The sequence below is a fragment of the Sciurus carolinensis genome, chromosome X, assembly GCF_902686445.1.
Source record: "Sciurus carolinensis chromosome X, mSciCar1.2, whole genome shotgun sequence".
NCBI classification, from domain to species: domain Eukaryota; kingdom Metazoa; phylum Chordata; class Mammalia; order Rodentia; family Sciuridae; genus Sciurus; species Sciurus carolinensis.
This window is the reverse complement of record NC_062232.1, coordinates 85,738,435-85,754,785: the sequence shown is the minus strand read 5'-3', so window position 1 is coordinate 85,754,785 and position 16,351 is coordinate 85,738,435. Positions and strand designations below refer to the sequence as shown.

General features: G+C 45.6%; 2 protein-coding genes across 6 annotated transcripts; one reads left to right on the top strand and one right to left on the bottom strand.

Moving 5' to 3' along the window:
* Positions 1-1,238: 1,238 nt before the first annotated feature.
* Zcchc18 (zinc finger CCHC-type containing 18) lies at positions 1,239-4,488 on the bottom strand. Of its 3 annotated transcripts, none has more exons than XM_047536933.1 (4): positions 4,224-4,488; positions 3,826-3,880; positions 3,546-3,669; positions 1,239-3,087 (listed from the first exon to the last, which is right to left on the bottom strand). In XM_047536933.1, the coding sequence occupies exon 4, from the start codon at positions 2,979-2,981 to the stop codon at positions 1,746-1,748; it is 1,236 nt and encodes a 411-aa protein (XP_047392889.1). In that variant the 5' UTR covers positions 2,982-3,087; positions 3,546-3,669; positions 3,826-3,880; positions 4,224-4,488; the 3' UTR covers positions 1,239-1,745. The 3 variants fall into 3 exon arrangements, with proteins under 3 accessions (XP_047392889.1, XP_047392890.1, XP_047392891.1); XM_047536934.1 differs by lacking the exon at positions 4,224-4,488 and adding an exon at positions 4,075-4,217; XM_047536935.1 differs by lacking the exon at positions 3,826-3,880.
* Positions 4,489-4,601: 113 nt separating this feature from the next.
* Slc25a53 (solute carrier family 25 member 53) lies at positions 4,602-15,872 on the top strand. 3 transcript variants are annotated; one of them, XM_047536937.1, is made up of 3 exons: positions 4,602-4,696; positions 5,170-5,314; positions 13,390-15,872. In XM_047536937.1, the coding sequence occupies exons 2-3, from the start codon at positions 5,271-5,273 to the stop codon at positions 14,342-14,344; spliced, it is 999 nt and encodes a 332-aa protein (XP_047392893.1). In that variant the 5' UTR covers positions 4,602-4,696; positions 5,170-5,270; the 3' UTR covers positions 14,345-15,872. The 3 variants fall into 3 exon arrangements, with proteins under 3 accessions (XP_047392893.1, XP_047392894.1, XP_047392892.1); XM_047536938.1 differs by lacking the exon at positions 4,602-4,696 and adding an exon at positions 11,321-11,420 and having other exon boundaries at positions 5,179-5,314; XM_047536936.1 differs by lacking the exons at positions 4,602-4,696; positions 5,170-5,314 and adding an exon at positions 8,327-11,420.
* The last annotated feature ends 479 nt before the right edge of the window (positions 15,873-16,351 follow it).

Sequence of the window (16,351 nt, the reverse complement as noted above, 5' to 3'; positions counted from 1 at the left end):
TGGCTTCCAGAGGCCCAGAGGTGCCCCAGAGGGATCCAAGGAGTGGGTCTCTTGAGCCATTGCCCCTGGTAAGGTCTCACCTAAGGGGCCAGAGGCAGAAAGGCCCAGCCAGTCTCCCTCTGGCCTTGAGGCTCAAGGAGGCTGAGGCTTAAGGCCAGGATGGAATGCTGGGGGCAGGAGAGGGGTGATGGGCAGGGCACAGGAGGTGGAGCCTCCACCCCCTCCACTAAGAAATGGGGGAGACTCCTTCAGAGGAGGGGGCAGTTGTAAGGTGAGATTGTGGGGGCAGAGATGGAACAGGACAAGAGGCCAGGGAGAAGCAGAGCTGATGGGGGTGATTCTGGAAGGACAAGCAGTGCAAGGCAAGTTGTGTGAGTGGCAGCTCATGGAAGGCTGCTTGGGTCTCTTGTAGCACCTGGCATCTCCTCCCTGGGACCTCAGCCTGTACCTGCTTTGTCCCTACTGAATGGGCCATAGCCTGCTAACTTATTTAGTGTCCCAGTACCTCCCCCCCAGGCCACCCCCCACCATAGTGCAGAATCCTGCCCTGCTTCCTGTTCCTGTCAATCTGGAGGTGAGTACTGCTGCCTGGTCCTTATGCCCTCCCCCTCTGCTCCCCACCCAGATAGCTGTGTGCTTCCTCTCTGCAGCAGGCCAGCTCCCAGTGCTGGCCACCCTTCTCAGCCCTGTGGAGCCCTGATTGCCTTCCAGATGAACTGCCTCAGGTTCTCAGGTCAACATTCATTTCCCTCAGCTCCCTGCCTTAAATGAAGCCATCCCCCCATCAGTCTTGCCTTGCTCAGGATGGGAACTGATGTACCTACAAGGAATATGGGATCCTCATGGACAGAGGTCAGATGTCATCTTTCATCACTCTCCAATCGCAGGTCAAGATACAGGGCAGGGGCATGTGCTTTTTTTCCCAATATGAACAGGAATGGAGCCTTGGGAACACCTGGTTTTTGTTCCTCCCCCACACAGTGTATCTCAGGATACATTAGAGGACATTGGGGCATTATTATCTAGTAGGTGCAGATGTTGTCTATATGACCTAGGAGAAAGGTCAGTTGGGATAAGATGCTCTTGTTGAGATATTTAGTCAATTTCACTTTCCCTTCTTATCTGTAAATGAAATTGATAAAAGCCCCATCTCACTGTATAATAACCCATGTATAGCTTCTATAATTAGTTTTATTTTTCCTTTATCTTACCAAAAGTAATATCACAGAGACATTAAATGAGATGCTTATATATAATATATATATGTTCGATTACATAGAAGTCCACAAGATATATTTTTGGTGAAAAAATACACAGTATAGAACAGCACTTATATTTGATCACTTTCATCTATACATATATCTATTTGGGCACACGGGTACAGCAAATATCTTGAAAGACATTCATCAAAGGGCTGATAATGGTTATAACAGGGGTGAGATTTCCAGGTAAATTATACTTTAGTTTTTATATTTTTCTTCATTTTTGTAAGGTTTAAGATACTCTTCATCAACAGCATAAAATCTTCAAAGAAAGACACACAGAGAGAATAGACCCTTAAGCAGGCTGAGGAAGGAGCAAGGACAGATGTCAGGGCATCCCTCTCCACTGTGCTGGTATTCAAGATCTCATTTGCTTCCCAAAGGAAAACTGCATTGTGCATTAATTCATGCAGCTAGAAGCACCCCCCCCCATTACCCCACCCGCGATTTCCCAAGCATCAGACTCTGAATGCAGTTAAGGGTTCATTTAGGGCTGGGTCTAGCACCATACTGTGGCTCAGAAGGATCCTTGTGTTCTCGAAAGACCTCTCTTGCCCTCTCCTCTGTATGTGTTAGCTCCTGCAGAGTGATGATCAGATTCTCAAAAACCTGGGCCTTGTTGCTTTCATTGACACAGGTTTCTTTCGAATGACCCTCCTTACCACAAAAGGAACAGCGAATTATGAACTTTCGCTTCCTGATTCTACGAATATCCCCAGGACCATCATTCTTATTCCCAGAACGACCACTGGTAGAAGGAGATTGAGGCCCATAATTATTGGGAGGATCAATGATCACAACTTGATCCTGAGATCTGGCACTGCCTCTGAGGGGAGGGGCACCTGAGGATGACTGTGGAGGGTCCCCAGACTCCACCAGGATCACATCCTCATCTGAGTCATCAAGAGTATCATCTATCTCGATCACGTTGCCATTGTAGTCAGCATTACTGATCTCTATTGGCTGAGGACCCTGAAATGCCACAGGGCTAGCTGCCCTCTCCATTACTGGCTCAGATCTTTTGGGACGCTTCCGTTTAATAAAAGCATCATCCCAATCCTCTTCCTCCCTTATCATCCTGATTAACTCCAGGAAATTGGGAAGACGCTCCTGCTCATTTGCATACATCCTGAGAAGACCCTTAAGCCTGAAGCGCAGGTCTCTATTCAGCTCAGCCCCTGCCAGAAGCTGGCGCAGTCGAGTCTGGTTTGCATCTTTCTCAGCTAATATGCCTGCCTGAATAGCATTCTGGAGCTGCACCTCCAAACGGATCACATAAAGGGAGGCTTTCTCCCCTTCTGCCTGCAGGGTGTTAAAAAAATTTCCATGGGCAGTCACATTGCTCTGAGACTCCCCAAACACCAGTTTCATTGCCCTTAAAAAATCTGATACATTCAAGTTGGGGTTGGCAGCCTGGAGCAAACGCATGACCTCCCGGGCAGGGCCCCTAAGGGTTTTCATCAAGCGCTTGAGCTTTTGTTCTTCTGACATATTCCAATCTGGCAGGACCCCATTGACTTGAGTCAGCCAGTTTTCAAAGGTTTCTTCCCCCTGGGCTGGCACCACCCTCCCTGAGAACAACTTCATGTTTCTTTCTGCCATGTTGACCATTAAAGGACCAAGACTCTGCCCCAGAGACCTCAACATGGAATGGGCCCAAGGAGGCAAGGGCGCATTCTGCCGCCGGCTGTTACCCACGCGTGTGATGATGCTAGCCATGACTGAAGACGACGGGGGTATATGAATGCAAGATGCTCAGGCTTTTCAAAAAGCCTAATTTGCAGGAATACCCAAAGCAAGTTTTCTGGACTGTGCCTTGTAGGGACTGTAAGAGGGAGAAGGGAAAAAAAATTCAATAAAGCTGCAGGGAACCAGTCTGCTCTAGCATTATTTAAGTGTTTGAATACCCCCCAATAAGTATTTTATCTGCCCATTTCCCTAAAACTATCCTGCAGGAGACTGGCAGTTACAACCGCCAAAGTAACAGGGTGTCCCTGTGCTAGGAAGGTGTTTTACTCAGTCATATCCATCGCTTCCCACCTGTCCAACAGGAGGGGCAGGAACTGTTGCTTAGACTTCTAGGTGAAAACCTTTGAAGCCAATATTGGGTTCTCAAAATAGAGCACAATGGTGTAAGTCTCACAGATTTATGGTAATAAGTAAAATCTCCATTGATCTGATGGAGATCAGATCACTCAGATTGAGATTAGATCTCAATCACATCCCTTTCTCAAAGTCTACCCTGTTTCGGATTCTTAGCCGGGATGGGAAATTAGCGCTTGCCTTTTTTTCACATCCAGCCTCTGCAACAGGTGTCTTCAGTGAGAGAGCTTGCCTCTGGGGTATGGTCGATCTCTGTCCACAGGGGGTCGCAGATCCGGGTGCTCAGAGCCTGGAGACTGCGCCACTGCGAAGGGATTGGAGGGTCAAAGACGTCAGAAGCAACCTCACCCGTCATGCTACCCGCCCCCACCTCCACTATCACCAGGCAGAAAATTCCTTTTCCCATGTTTTGAATACCCCCACCCCTATTGTATTTTCCCCCAGGATACCATATGCCTACCAGCTCTGCAATCGGCTACACAGAATTCAAGTTCATAATCCGTTTTGATGGACTGCTACAGAGAAAGGGAATAGGAATTAGATACCCCCACACCTCCGTGATTTTTTTTTTCCAGGAAGAGATAAGATGCAAAGGGGATTCAAAGCAGACATCTTAAGAATCCTCTTTCACGCCCCTTGACACCTCCCTGAAAATGCCTCCTCCCCAGTCCAGGCAAATCCTACCCAGTCGCATCCAGGTGAACCCCACCTCCTTCCTCAGTGCAGCCACGTCACGCGGGTGCTCCTTCCCTTGCCTTGCAGATACCGATTCTCCAAAGCAGGGAGCCGCCCGGCCCAGAACTGGTGGGCCTTCGCTCTCCACTCTCTGCGTCACACGATTGCTCCCCCTTCCTTTACCTGGGCTCCGCAGGTGGGCAACAGATGCTCTGGCGTCGCCCACAGTTCGGTTTCGCCTTCCAGTCTCTGTGGCCCTGCAGGGGAAAAGGATGGCGCCTCCTCGGCTGCTAAACGAACCCGGCTGCCAGACCCTGCCAGCGGCTCAGCAAGGCTGCCCAGTGAAGGGTAGCTGAGTCTAGGCAGAGCGGTTTCCAAGGCAGCCGCGGCTGCCCCCACCCTCCAGCTCGGCCCGCCTGCCCAGCAGCGGCGGCTGCTTTTAGCCACTGCCCATTGAGACAAAGGAGAGTGACGAGCAGTGGCGTGGCCAATCAGCGGGGCGCGGGGGCGGCCTCCCCGCGCAGCCTAGGGCCCCGATGCTCAAGCTAGCGAGAGGGGGGAGCGGGCTGGCGGGGGCTGCGGCAGACAGGCGCGGGAGCCAGCGCGGCGTCAAGTGCAGCTCGGACCCACGGACCGGGCCCATTTACATTTTATTCGTGAGTTCGCTGCTTCCCCTCGCTTCCCTTCTTCCTATCCCCTTCCGCCTCGGCTCTCTTCTGCTCTTTGAGACCGGATGCTTTAAACACGAGGTGGGACAGAAAGCAAGTGAACAATGAGAGTTCCTCACCTTTGTATAGGGGGACGGGGGGAAAAGCTTTCTCCGCTTTCCTCCAAGTGTGCTTACATGGACATCTCATTTAGTCTTCACAGTTGCCTTGGGAAAGAGGTAGCAGTGTGCCCATTTAACAGAGAGAGGGACGTAAACACCCAGGCAGTATGGTTAGAAGTGCAGAGCTAAAAGCTGACACTCAAGTCGTCATGTCTGACTTCAAAGGCTGTCCCTTGTAAACACTCCTTTCTCTCTGCTGTCATATTAAGGGTTAGTTGTGAAAAGCCAAAGTGAAGATGAGAGGACCAATTTGGGAGTGTATAGAATTAGCGAGTAAAGACTGTTATCTCCATTTTACAGATGAGGAAATTGAGCCAAAAGAAGCTTAAGCGTCTTGCCCTGTATCGTGCAGTAAATAAGTAGCAGCATCTGATTTTGCACCCCAGTCCGTTGTTCTGTTGATGCCAGGTTTTTGCCCTGCTGTGCTGCCTGGAGAGCATTTTATGTAAGTAGTATCAGATCATTTGGACTGCAACCTTGGTGTGATGGTAGTGCTGAGGGAGGGGGTGAGGTGGGAATGGAAGGAACTGAAGAAGAGGAAGACAATCTTTATGGTACCCATTGTACAGAAGAGGAAACCGATAAACATTTCTTTTCCTTTCTTTTACACTAGATTTTACCCTACAACAAGCTGCCAGTTTATACAAATAACATTATTTCTATAGCCCATTATGACCCCCAAAAGAGACAAGACTAAGAGAGGTGAAATAACTTGCCTAAAATTACTAGGTGAAGTCAAAATTTGGGAATAGTTTCTGAATACAGAATTCATGCTATTAACCAAGATGTGGGAACCAGGCTGGCTACCTCAGAGTCACCTTGGAGAGCTTTGCAAAATGTAGATTCCTGGGCCCTGTCTGGGGGTTTTGATTGTTGTGGACTAGAAGGGAGCACTGTGATTTGTATTTTTAACCATTGCTATGGGTGATTCTGAGGTGTAGACCACTGTTGTAAGTGCCACACTATACTGAAGGTTATAAGTAAATGGGCCTGTCATCAATATATCTGCCCATAGCATACCTGTCATGAAATGTTACTCCAGAGCAAAGGTTCCTTCCTAGGGTCCTTCCTGAAATTGCATGCAAAGAATTTGAACTCTGTGCATTTTTCTGAATCCACAGCTTTGCCAATTTTTGAATGGGTCTGCACCCCCAAAACAGTTAAGAACCACTCTGCTACAGTCTTTCTTCATAACATCTTCCTTCAACTCCTACATGAGGAAGAAGTGTGAGAAGTGAAACACCATTTGACCTAACCCCCACACCACAGCTCTGTGCTGCTGATATAGCTCTTTCATTTCCTGGCTCAAGGATAGGTTGCTAGGTTGCCCTTCTGTGAGCTCTTCAGGAGACTTCTCCTTTGCTGGATTTGGCATCACTGACCCAAGAGAAGGAGCAGCTCCATGGAAACAGCATGCAGGGCTGTCCTGAGTGAATGGGCCATGAAGCCAGTGGGTAGAAAACCTACTCCATTTTCTATGACTTCTGATTCTTAGAGAGCAGGTATTACTTCCCTTATGTAGCCTGTGACCAGGAGACCTTGATGGGACTTGTTCTTGACTCCTGATGCTTGGAAACAAATGAACAATCTGATGCTCTTCATCTCTGTTGGGTTCAACTTCAACCTACTGAGGTACTCCACCTGTTTCTTTCTGCCCTCTTATTTACAACCTTGTTATCTGGAATTTCTTGGAATAAACAATCCAGATTTGGAAGGGAAGCACCTTCTATCCCCAAATTGTGGCCTTCCTCTTGGGGATGGAACAGCAGGGTAGTGGTGGTGGAAGATGGAAAGTGCTGGAGGCACAAAGAAGACAGGTTGCTCATCTTGTACAGGCAGGGGTGAGGCTGGCAGTAGCTTTTGGCTATCCTTCAGACTCTTGCTTCTGCTTCCCAGTACTATGACATCTGACCCTGGCCTCTCAGCTGACTCATATTTTGTGTTTTTATTGTCCTCGTTTCCAAATTGGGTATCTGCAATTGGACCTGGTGGGCATGGAATGAGATAGGACCAAGAATAGATCTCAGAGTTCTGACAAAAATACTAAAAGGAAATGAATTGTGTAAAGGTACAAGGGTTGGGCCATTAGAACAAAGTAAGGGTCTCTTTGAGCAGCTTTGGGAGCAACATTGCAAATTTGCAAGCCTGCTCCAATTGAATATATAGATCCCTTATCTCTGGGCTCATATGTGGGAGTGTGTTCCAAATGATGGTTCTAATGAGACCATATTTTCCAGTTTCAACAAATAAACCTTTTAATAGCTTGAAGGTTAGAAGATAAAGCTCTCAGATGAGACAATAATAGCAACTTTTGGCTGCTTGCCTTCTCCTTGCCAGGAACTTTCCATCTGTTATCTCATTTAAGCTTCTCAGCAACATTTTTGAGACAGGTATTGCAATCCCATTTTGTAGAGAGGGAGACTGAGTTTCAGGAAGGTTAAGTAACTTGTATTAGGCCACACAACTTGAAAGTAGAGCTACTGGACTGTAGCCCAGGGCTGGCAAGGTTCAAAGCCCATGAAAACTCTACTGTCTTCCAAACAAGCAATTTAAATTGCATTCTGCAGAGCTGGTAGAGTACTTGCCTAGCATGTGTAAGGCCCTGGGTTGATCCCCAGTATTTCGGGGGGGGGCAGTATTCTGCAGATGACCCATGCATTACACCAGTGGTAGCCTTTGGAATCATTTAGTTGTCATCTTGCCTTTTTGATATTACCCATTTTAAAAATGAAACTACTAATATCAGTTATAGAGCAGTTTATGCCCCCAGGTTTTTGCTTATTTTGTTTTTTGTTTTGGAACTGAAGAGTGAAGCCAGGGGCACTTGACCACTGAACCATATCCTCAGCCATTTTTTGTATTTTATTTAGAGACAGGTCTTGCTGAGTTGCTGAGGCTTGCTTTGAACTTGCAATCATTCTGCCTCAGCCTCCTGAGCCACTGGGATTTCAGGCATGCACCACCATGTTTTATATGATTCATCTCATGCAACCTTTTATTTATTTATTTATTTTAGTACTAGGGATTGAACACAGGGGTGCTTACCCAATCCCCATCCACAGCCCTTTTTATGTTTTAAGACAGGGTCTCACTAAGTTGCTTAGGGTCTGCTAAATTGCTGAGGCTGGCTTTGAACTTGCAATCTTCCTGTCCCAGCCTCCCGAGCCACTGGGCTTACAGGCATGCACCGCCACGCCTGGCTCATGCAAACATTTTTTTTAATTACTTTTTTTTTTTAGTTGTTGATGGACCTTTATTTTATTTATTTATAGGCAGTGCTGAGAATTGAACCCAGTGCTTCACACATGCCAGGCAAGTGCTCTACCACTGAGTTACAACCCAGCCCCTCATGCAACCTTCTTAACAGTAATTTTATAAATAATGATACTGGGACTCGGGAAGGTGAAGAGGCTTGGTCAATGTTATGAATTTAGGAAGTGGCAGAGTGAAACTCCAACCTAGGGCCACCTGACTGCAAAGTCCATGTATGTTCCCTGCAACACACTGCAGTGGGGAAAACAAATATGGCTGTCGTTCCATATTGACTCCCCTCTGTCAGCCACAGTTCTATCTCCTTTCACTGTCTGCTGCCAGCCCCCTGTGCCACTCACATTTTAAAGGCTCTGTGGCTTAGGCCTCTTCCTCAGCCTAGACACTTGCCCTCACTCTTCTACTTTGTAAAAGCCTATTCACCGTTTAAGGGTTGAATCAGATGCCTTTCCTCAGAGAAATATTTTGTTAACACATATTCATTGTACATATTCATGGAGTTCAGTGTGATGTTTCCATTTATGCATACAGTATGCATTGATCATATCCACCCACCCTTCTTCCACCCTCCTTTCACCCTCCCCAATCACTAGTAATCACAATTCTACTTTCAGGTCGACTTTTTTTAGTTTCTACATATGAGAGAGAACATGCAGTACTTGTCTTTCTGTATCTGGCCAATTTCACATAATATCCTCCAGTTTCATCCATTTTGCTGCAAATGACAGGATTTCATTTTTCTTTATGACTGAATAAAATTTCATTGTGTACGTACCTCATTTCTTTATCCATTCATCTGCTGATGGGCAGTTAGGGTAATTCCGTGTTGTGGCTACTGTGAATAGTGCTGCAATAAACATGGGCATGAGGTACTTCATTGGGATGCTGATTTCATTTGCTTTGGATATATACCCAGGAGTAGGATAGCTGGATCATATGGTAGTGTTATTTTTAGTTTTCTGAGGAACCTCCATATTATCCATATTAGCTGTATTCATTTATGTTCTCACCAGCAGTGTCCTTTTTTCTCCACTTCCTTGCCAGCATTGAGTGTCCCCTATCTTGAGTGGAACACATTGTTCTTGTCTTTCTGCTTTGACCTTGATTAGTGACTCATTTTGTCTTCCAGTAAAGTGGAGCTCATTGTTGAGCTGTCTCACCCACTAAGTTCTCAAGGCCTTGATGGCAGGCACCAAATCCTATTCATCTCTAGCTGCAGTGATTTAATGACTTATTAATTGATCAATACATGTTTGTGAGCTATTCAAAGGATTGGACAAGGATGTCGCAAATGAATGGACAAATGTTGAGCTGGATCTGGGGATGGTCACACAGGGTACCCTACCCATTTGCACTAGACTGGTCAGAGAGGTCTGGAGTCCCCTGGGGTCATCTAACTAGTTTGTAAACAGAAGGCAGTTCATAGGGTTCAGGTGATAACTGCTCAAGCCCAGCTCTAGGCCCATTCTCTACTCTAGAATTCATGTTAAAGGGACAGACTCCTGGATCATTTATGTTGCATGTTTGTATTTATGGAAGAAAGGTCTTTCCTGGCTCCCATATGAACACAAGGTTTATTCTGGCATGCCACTTCATCTGGTTATAGCTGCCCTGACAGTGTCCTGCAGGAGCAAATGCTCTGTGACAGATGGAAAGGTTGGGAAGCATTTTTATATACATTTTGTTGAAGCTACCAAGTCATAGACACTCAGTCACTTGATCTCTTATATTTTTGACCTTTGCAGCAAACTTTGTGGTAAGTCTTATGGTCCCCATTTTGTAGCTGAAGAATCTGAGACTGAATAGAGCTAGTGTCTTGCCCAAGGTTACACAACTAAGTAAGTAAGGAAGGCAGGATTCAGTCTCAGATCTGTCCATCACCAAAGCATCTTCACAGAAAAATATACAGGAGAAACGTGGACTTCCTTTCCTCCATAAAATAGAATTGTATTTACAAAATGATGAATTAGATATTTAAGGTCAGGTGTTTCTAAATTATTTTTTATTTTTAATTCCTCAAAAATATTTGCATAAATGGCAGAAGGAAGGGGTAGAAAAGTATAATTTCCTCTACTAACTATTGGACTGAATTTCCCCATATTCACCCCCCCTTATGAATTATGCAGTTATAGGGATACCTACAGAGCATTCTGCCCTGTCTCCTCATTGTATAACCAAAGTGAATATAGGCTGCAAGGTGCCAATGAATTTCTAAAGATCATATTAAAAATTTGAAAATAGAACAGGTTCTTAGAATGCTGGTTTACCAAATCCTAGCCATTTTATTTCTGCTAAATTAGCCTGCCTCATGGAGTCAGTAAACCCACATTTATAAAATGGTGGGGAGAAAGTAAAACATTACTACACTCTGAGCTAGCAGAGGTGATAAACATTTTACTCACCACCTGTCCTTATTTAGGTGCAGAAAAGACTCGGGAAAGAAGACCTTTGATAAGAGTTGAGTGTTGGGACCCCTGTGGCTTTGGGCACCTGAGTGGAGCTGCCTCCCACCTGCATGTGGGGCAGGGGTCCCCTTTGACTCTAGAGAGATGGAGGTGGCTTCCAGAGGCCCAGAGTTGCCCCAGAGGGATCCAAGGAGTGGGCCTCTTGAGCCATTGCCCCTGGAAAGGTCTCACCTAAGGGGCCAGAGGCAGAAAGGCCCAGCCAGTCTCCCTCTGGCCTTGAGGCTCAAGGAGGCTGAGGCTTAAGGCCAGGATGGAATGCTGGGGGCAGGAGAGGGGTGATGGGCAGGGCACAGGAGGTGGAGCCTCCACCCCCTCCACTAAGAAATGGGGGAGACTCCTTCAGAGGAGGGGGCAGTTGTAAGGTGAGATTGTGGGGGCAGAGATGGAACAGGACAAGAGGCCAGGGAGAAGCAGAGCTGATGGGGGTGATTCTGGAAGGACAAGCAGTGCAAGGCAAGTTGTGTGAGTGGCAGCTCATGGAAGGCTGCTTGGGTCTCTTGTAGCACCTGGCATCTCCTCCCTGGGACCTCAGCCTGTACCTGCTTTGTCCCTACTGAATGGGCCATAGCCTGCTAACTTATTTAGTGTCCCAGTACCTCCCCCCCAGGCCACCCCCCACCATAGTGCAGAATCCTGCCCTGCTTCCTGTTCCTGTCAATCTGGAGGTGAGTACTGCTGCCTGGTCCTTATGCCCTCCCCCTCTGCTCCCCACCCAGATAGCTGTGTGCTTCCTCTCTGCAGCAGGCCAGCTCCCAGTGCTGGCCACCCTTCTCAGCCCTGTGGAGCCCTGATTGCCTTCCAGATGAACTGCCTTAGGTATGCACTGAGCATTCTTTTTTTTGGGGGGGTGCTGGGGATCGAACCCAGGGCCTTGTGCTTACAAGGCAAGCACTCTACCAACTGAGCTATCTCCTCAGCCCCGCATTCATTTCTTTTTGCTTGCTTTATTTATTTCCTTCCTCCCCTCCTTTTTTCCTCCTCCCTCCCTTCTTACCCCCCCTCTTTTTTTTGAAACAGGTTCTCACTACACCAGTCTGGTTTTCAGCTCATGGGCTCAAAGGTATTCTCCTGCCTCAGCTTCCTAAATTAGCTGGGATCACAGTCTTAAGCCACTATGGCTGGTTCTCATTTCCACTTTTTTAAAATAATATTTTTTAGTTTTAGGTGGACACAATACCTTTATTTTATTTATTTACTTTATGTGGTGCTGAGGATCGAACCCAGTGCCTGACATGTGCTTGGTATTCTACCACTGAGTCACAACTCCTGCCTCTCTCATTTCCTTTTGATCCCAAAGTTCTATCATGTGTCCTGGTTCCCAAGTTGGTTCTCATGCTACTCCACCTGCTTCCAAACATTTTAATAGTTTAATAGTTTAGTAGTTTGCACTACCTTTTCCCTCTAGTAATGTGATTCTGAAACCCAGGGCTGTTTTGTATCCCAGGGGACTAAGGGTCATGTCTAGAGAAAATTTCAATTGTCACATTGGGTAGGTCTTAACTGGTATGCAATGAGGCATGCCACTAAACTTCCTACCTTGCACAGTACTAGCACTGATAATAAATCATCCTGCTCAAAATGTCAATAGTGTTGAGGTTATGAAACCCTGCTTTATTATATAGGTACTCCTCTTAAAGGTTAAACTTGGAAATTGCCAGGGGCTAAACTTCTTGGCATTGTAATAGTGCCCCTTGAAAGGGGTAGCTGCTTTTCCCTTCCCTCATTTGGGAGAGGGGACAGGGTATTGATCTAAGACAGCTACAATTTAGGCAGGAATCTACAGCGGGTGGGGAAATTCTCCCCTCCCCATATTTACTACCAACTTTTACTTATTTATTTTTTTTAAGTATTGGGGATTGAACCCAGGGGCACTTAACCACTGAGCAACATTCCCAGCCCTTTTTTATGTTTTATTTTGAGACAGGGTCTTGCCAAGTTGCTTAGGGCCTTGCTAAGTTATTGAGGCTGTTTTTGAAATCTCAATCCTGCCTCAGCCTCCTGAGTCACTGGTATTACAGGCATGCCCCATGTACCTGGAACTACCAACTTTTAGAAGAAGTGTTGCACCACAACTTTTGAACACTTCTTTTTTTCTTTTTTGGTACTGGGAATTGAACTCAGGGGTACTTAATCACCAAGACACATCCCCTAGCTCCTTTTTTAAAAGATTTTATTTAGAGACAGGGTCTCACTGAGTTGCTTAGGGTCTAAGTTGCTGAGACTGGCTTCACACTCCCAATCCTCTTGCCTAAGTCTCCTGAGCCACTGGGATTACAGGCGTGCGCCACCACACCTGGCTTTGAACACCTTTCGAAAGAAAATTTGAGGGTGCCTGATGAGTGTAGCTAAGTGCTAGAGCAGGAGGCCCTGGGTTCAATCCCTAGTGACACATGCACACACACAATTTTTTGGGAAAGAGAATAGTAATTTAACAGTCTAGTAGATCATAAAATGCAAAGTCTTATGCAGTGAAAGTTGAATGTGATAGTTTTTAGAGACATCCCTCCTCAGTTTTCCTGATTTTAATTTATGATCCTTTGAATATTGGAATATTTGCTGTGTTACAAAAATACTCCAGAGGTGACTATCAACAACTAACTATCTTTATTTTAAGGTTGATAAATTCTTAATTTCTTTCTTAAGGGTGCGCCTGTTTCTCAGAAACTGGCCCAAGTGTTGCTTGTTTCCTTAGATTTGAGTTTCTCGGGGCTCCATTTCTAACCAAGCAATGAAAATGCTTGTCAACAGATTTAAATTGTCAATCTAACTCCTTCCACCTTGCCAGTTTCTTCCAGCTGCACCCAGTTGTCTTCAGTATGGGGGAGCCGAACCACTCCGCCTCCGGGAAAGAGCTTCAGCACAGGACACGAACAGAGGCTCCAGCAAAGAAAAACTGGCACTCCCAGGCTTACACTCTTGGGGCCATTTCCAACTTTATGTCCACTTTTCTGACTTTTCCTATCTATAAGGTGGTATTCCGGCAGCAGATCCATGCTATGGCAGTGTCAGAGGCTGTGAGACAGCTTTGGCATGAAGGTCCTCAGTACTTTTACCGGGGAATCTACCCTCCTCTTCTCTCCAAGACGTTGCAAGGGACTCTCCTATTTGGAACTTATGATAGCTTGCTGTGCTCTCTCTCCCCTGTTGGGCCACATTCCCTGGGACACCGCTGGGCTGCAGGGCTCATGTCCGGGGTGGTAGAGGCTGTGGCACTCAGCCCTTTTGAAAGAGTTCAAAATGTGCTCCAGGATGGTCGAAAGCAAGCTCGCTTCCCCAGCACCTTCAGCATTCTCAAGGAATTCAACTCTTATGGGCTGTGGGGGCGGCTGTCACTGGGCTATTATCGTGGTTTCTGGCCTGTCCTTGTCAGGAACAGCCTGGGGAGTGCTCTCTATTTCTCTTTCAAGGATCCCATCCAGGATGGCTTGGCAGAGCAAGGCTTGCCCCATTGGGTTCCTCCATTGGTGTCTGGTAGTGTCAATGGAACAATCACCTGTCTAGTTCTGTATCCTCTGATTGTGCTGGTTGCCAATATGCAGTCCCATATTGGTTGGCAGAGAATGCCGAGCCTGTGGGCCTCTGCCCAGGATGTGTGGGACACTCGGGGCCGAAAGGTACACCTGATCTACCGAGGAGGTTCCCTGGTTATCCTAAGGTCCAGTGTGACATGGGGTCTCACTACTGCTATTCACGACTTCCTGCAGAGGAAGTCTTACTCCAGGAAGGAGCTGAAAGACTGACTAGCTGAAGGAAGTGTGGCCGTGGCATCTTTGTTCTTCTCAATCTTCCATGGTTGGTCCTATCTAGCTTACTTTTTGACTTGATTACCTAATGCAGCCATTCTTTACCATCTGTCATTGAACAGGAGAAGTTCCCAACTACCAGCCTGTTGGGAATGGACAAAACCCAACAGGACCCCTTCGTCAGAGAGAGTCACCCCAGTCTATCCACAGCTTCAGTAGCCTCAGAGCCAGGAGGCCTTTAAGTAACTAGTAACCTAGATTAAATGTCATTCCTTTAAGGAATTCCTTAATAAAAAGACAGTTCAACAGATGAGTTTACTCAGTTTCTCTGAGTTCTGGGACCACTCCAGGTGTCCTCCAGACCAAACTGAGAAGAACTCCAATTTCAAAGAACTATTCTGGACACTGAGGATGGGGATTCCATAGAACTTCTCAGATTGTCACTTTGTTCACTGCCTCTATCCCAATCACTCTCCCTTCTTCAGGCTGTAGGGCCTTGTTTCAGGGTAGTAGTTGTGGCTGGAAATCTTAAATTTGGGTTGCTTCATCTCATCAGGTGCCAAAAGATCTGGTGGGGCCAAAAATGGAAGTGTGGAGAAATTTGGTCCCTGAATGGAATGAATATAGACTTTGAACAATGAGATTTAATTACATGCAAAATAGAAAAATTTACTATAGGTCACTTGATATTATCTGCTGGGACATTTTTGATAGCAAAAATTACATGGCCTAGAAACCACTCAAGTTTCCCTAAGAAATCTGGAAGTGAAATGACCATATCCCTTTACTAATAATTATGTATTTTGTTGATGTAGATAGAATTACTATGACATAAAGATCAGAAATTTTAGCTTTGTCCTTCAAAGCCATTCAGTGTATTAACATACCACTCCTACTTAAATGGACCCCTATGCCAGCCAAAATGAATTATTGTTTCCTTCCCAAACATGCCATGAACTTAACCCATAGTCATACTTTGGCTCAAGCTATTCTCTCTGCCTGCAGTTCTCCTTTTTTTGGCCAGCCTGCCACAATCCTAGTTCTTCAAAGCCCAACTCAGATACCAACTTCTGTATGGAGCCTCTTCTCAATTTCCCCTAACTGAATGTGATATTAGTCTCTTATGATGCCCCTTTCCAACAGTACATCAGTATGGCACTATTTCCATTATGTCCCTGATCAAATGTGGCCCTGTGTTCTTAATGTTCTTCAATACCTCCTACTAGACTGTAAAACTTCTTGAAAGCAGGGATTCTTGTATGCATTTTTAAATTCTCCATTGTGCCTAGGTGCTCAATAATATTGGTGAATTATTGAATTGATTATCAAGCTGTGATATGGTCTATATCCTCAGGGTGCTCTACCTTGTATATGAAGATAATGTTACTGACTCATTGTCAGCAAGACATATCCTTTTGGGGTGTGTTTTGTTTTCTTTTAATATTGGATTTAGTTTTGTGCTAATGATAATGATTCCAATGACGATGATAATAATAATAACAATAAATCACTTTCAATGAGAACATTTGATGAGTTTGTGTTTTTGATAGCATATTTTTTGTTAGGACCAGTTTAGGGACTGAAATTTTAGAAACAGAATCACGTTAATATCTATCCCATTCATATCAACTGTGGAATTTTGAGTATTTCCAAGATAATATGTGTTGCAATTCTCCCTTTATAGATAATATCATGATAATGCCCTCTACTCACACCTCCTTACTGACCCAAATGTGTCCTTTATAATGACCAAATTATAGATCTAGCAATGGTAATTCTTCACTGAATGTGATAAAAATTAAAGATAGTTATTGGCCATATGGTATCAGCATTTGTCACTGAGACTAAAAACATGGATGTCCAGAAGAACTGCAGATGAGTTTCCACATCTGGAGAACTGGATGGGTTGGGGTAATGCTATTGGTCCTCTGTCTGCAGGTTCCACATTCTTCATTCAACCCATTATGGATAGAAAATATTTGGAAAGAAATTACATCTGTACCG

Excerpts from the sequence above, each read along its gene's own strand:
- Slc25a53 (XM_047536936.1), top strand. The coding sequence starts at position 11,293 with ATGCCCTCCCCCTCTGCTCCCCACCCAGATAGCTGTGTGCTTCCTCTC. Across the intron at positions 11,421-13,389 it reads TTCCAGATGAACTGCCTTAG|TTTCTTCCAGCTGCACCCAG; the intron begins GTATGCACTGAG and ends CCACCTTGCCAG.
- Zcchc18 (XM_047536933.1), bottom strand. The coding sequence starts at position 2,981 with ATGGCTAGCATCATCACACGCGTGGGTAACAGCCGGCGGCAGAATGCG.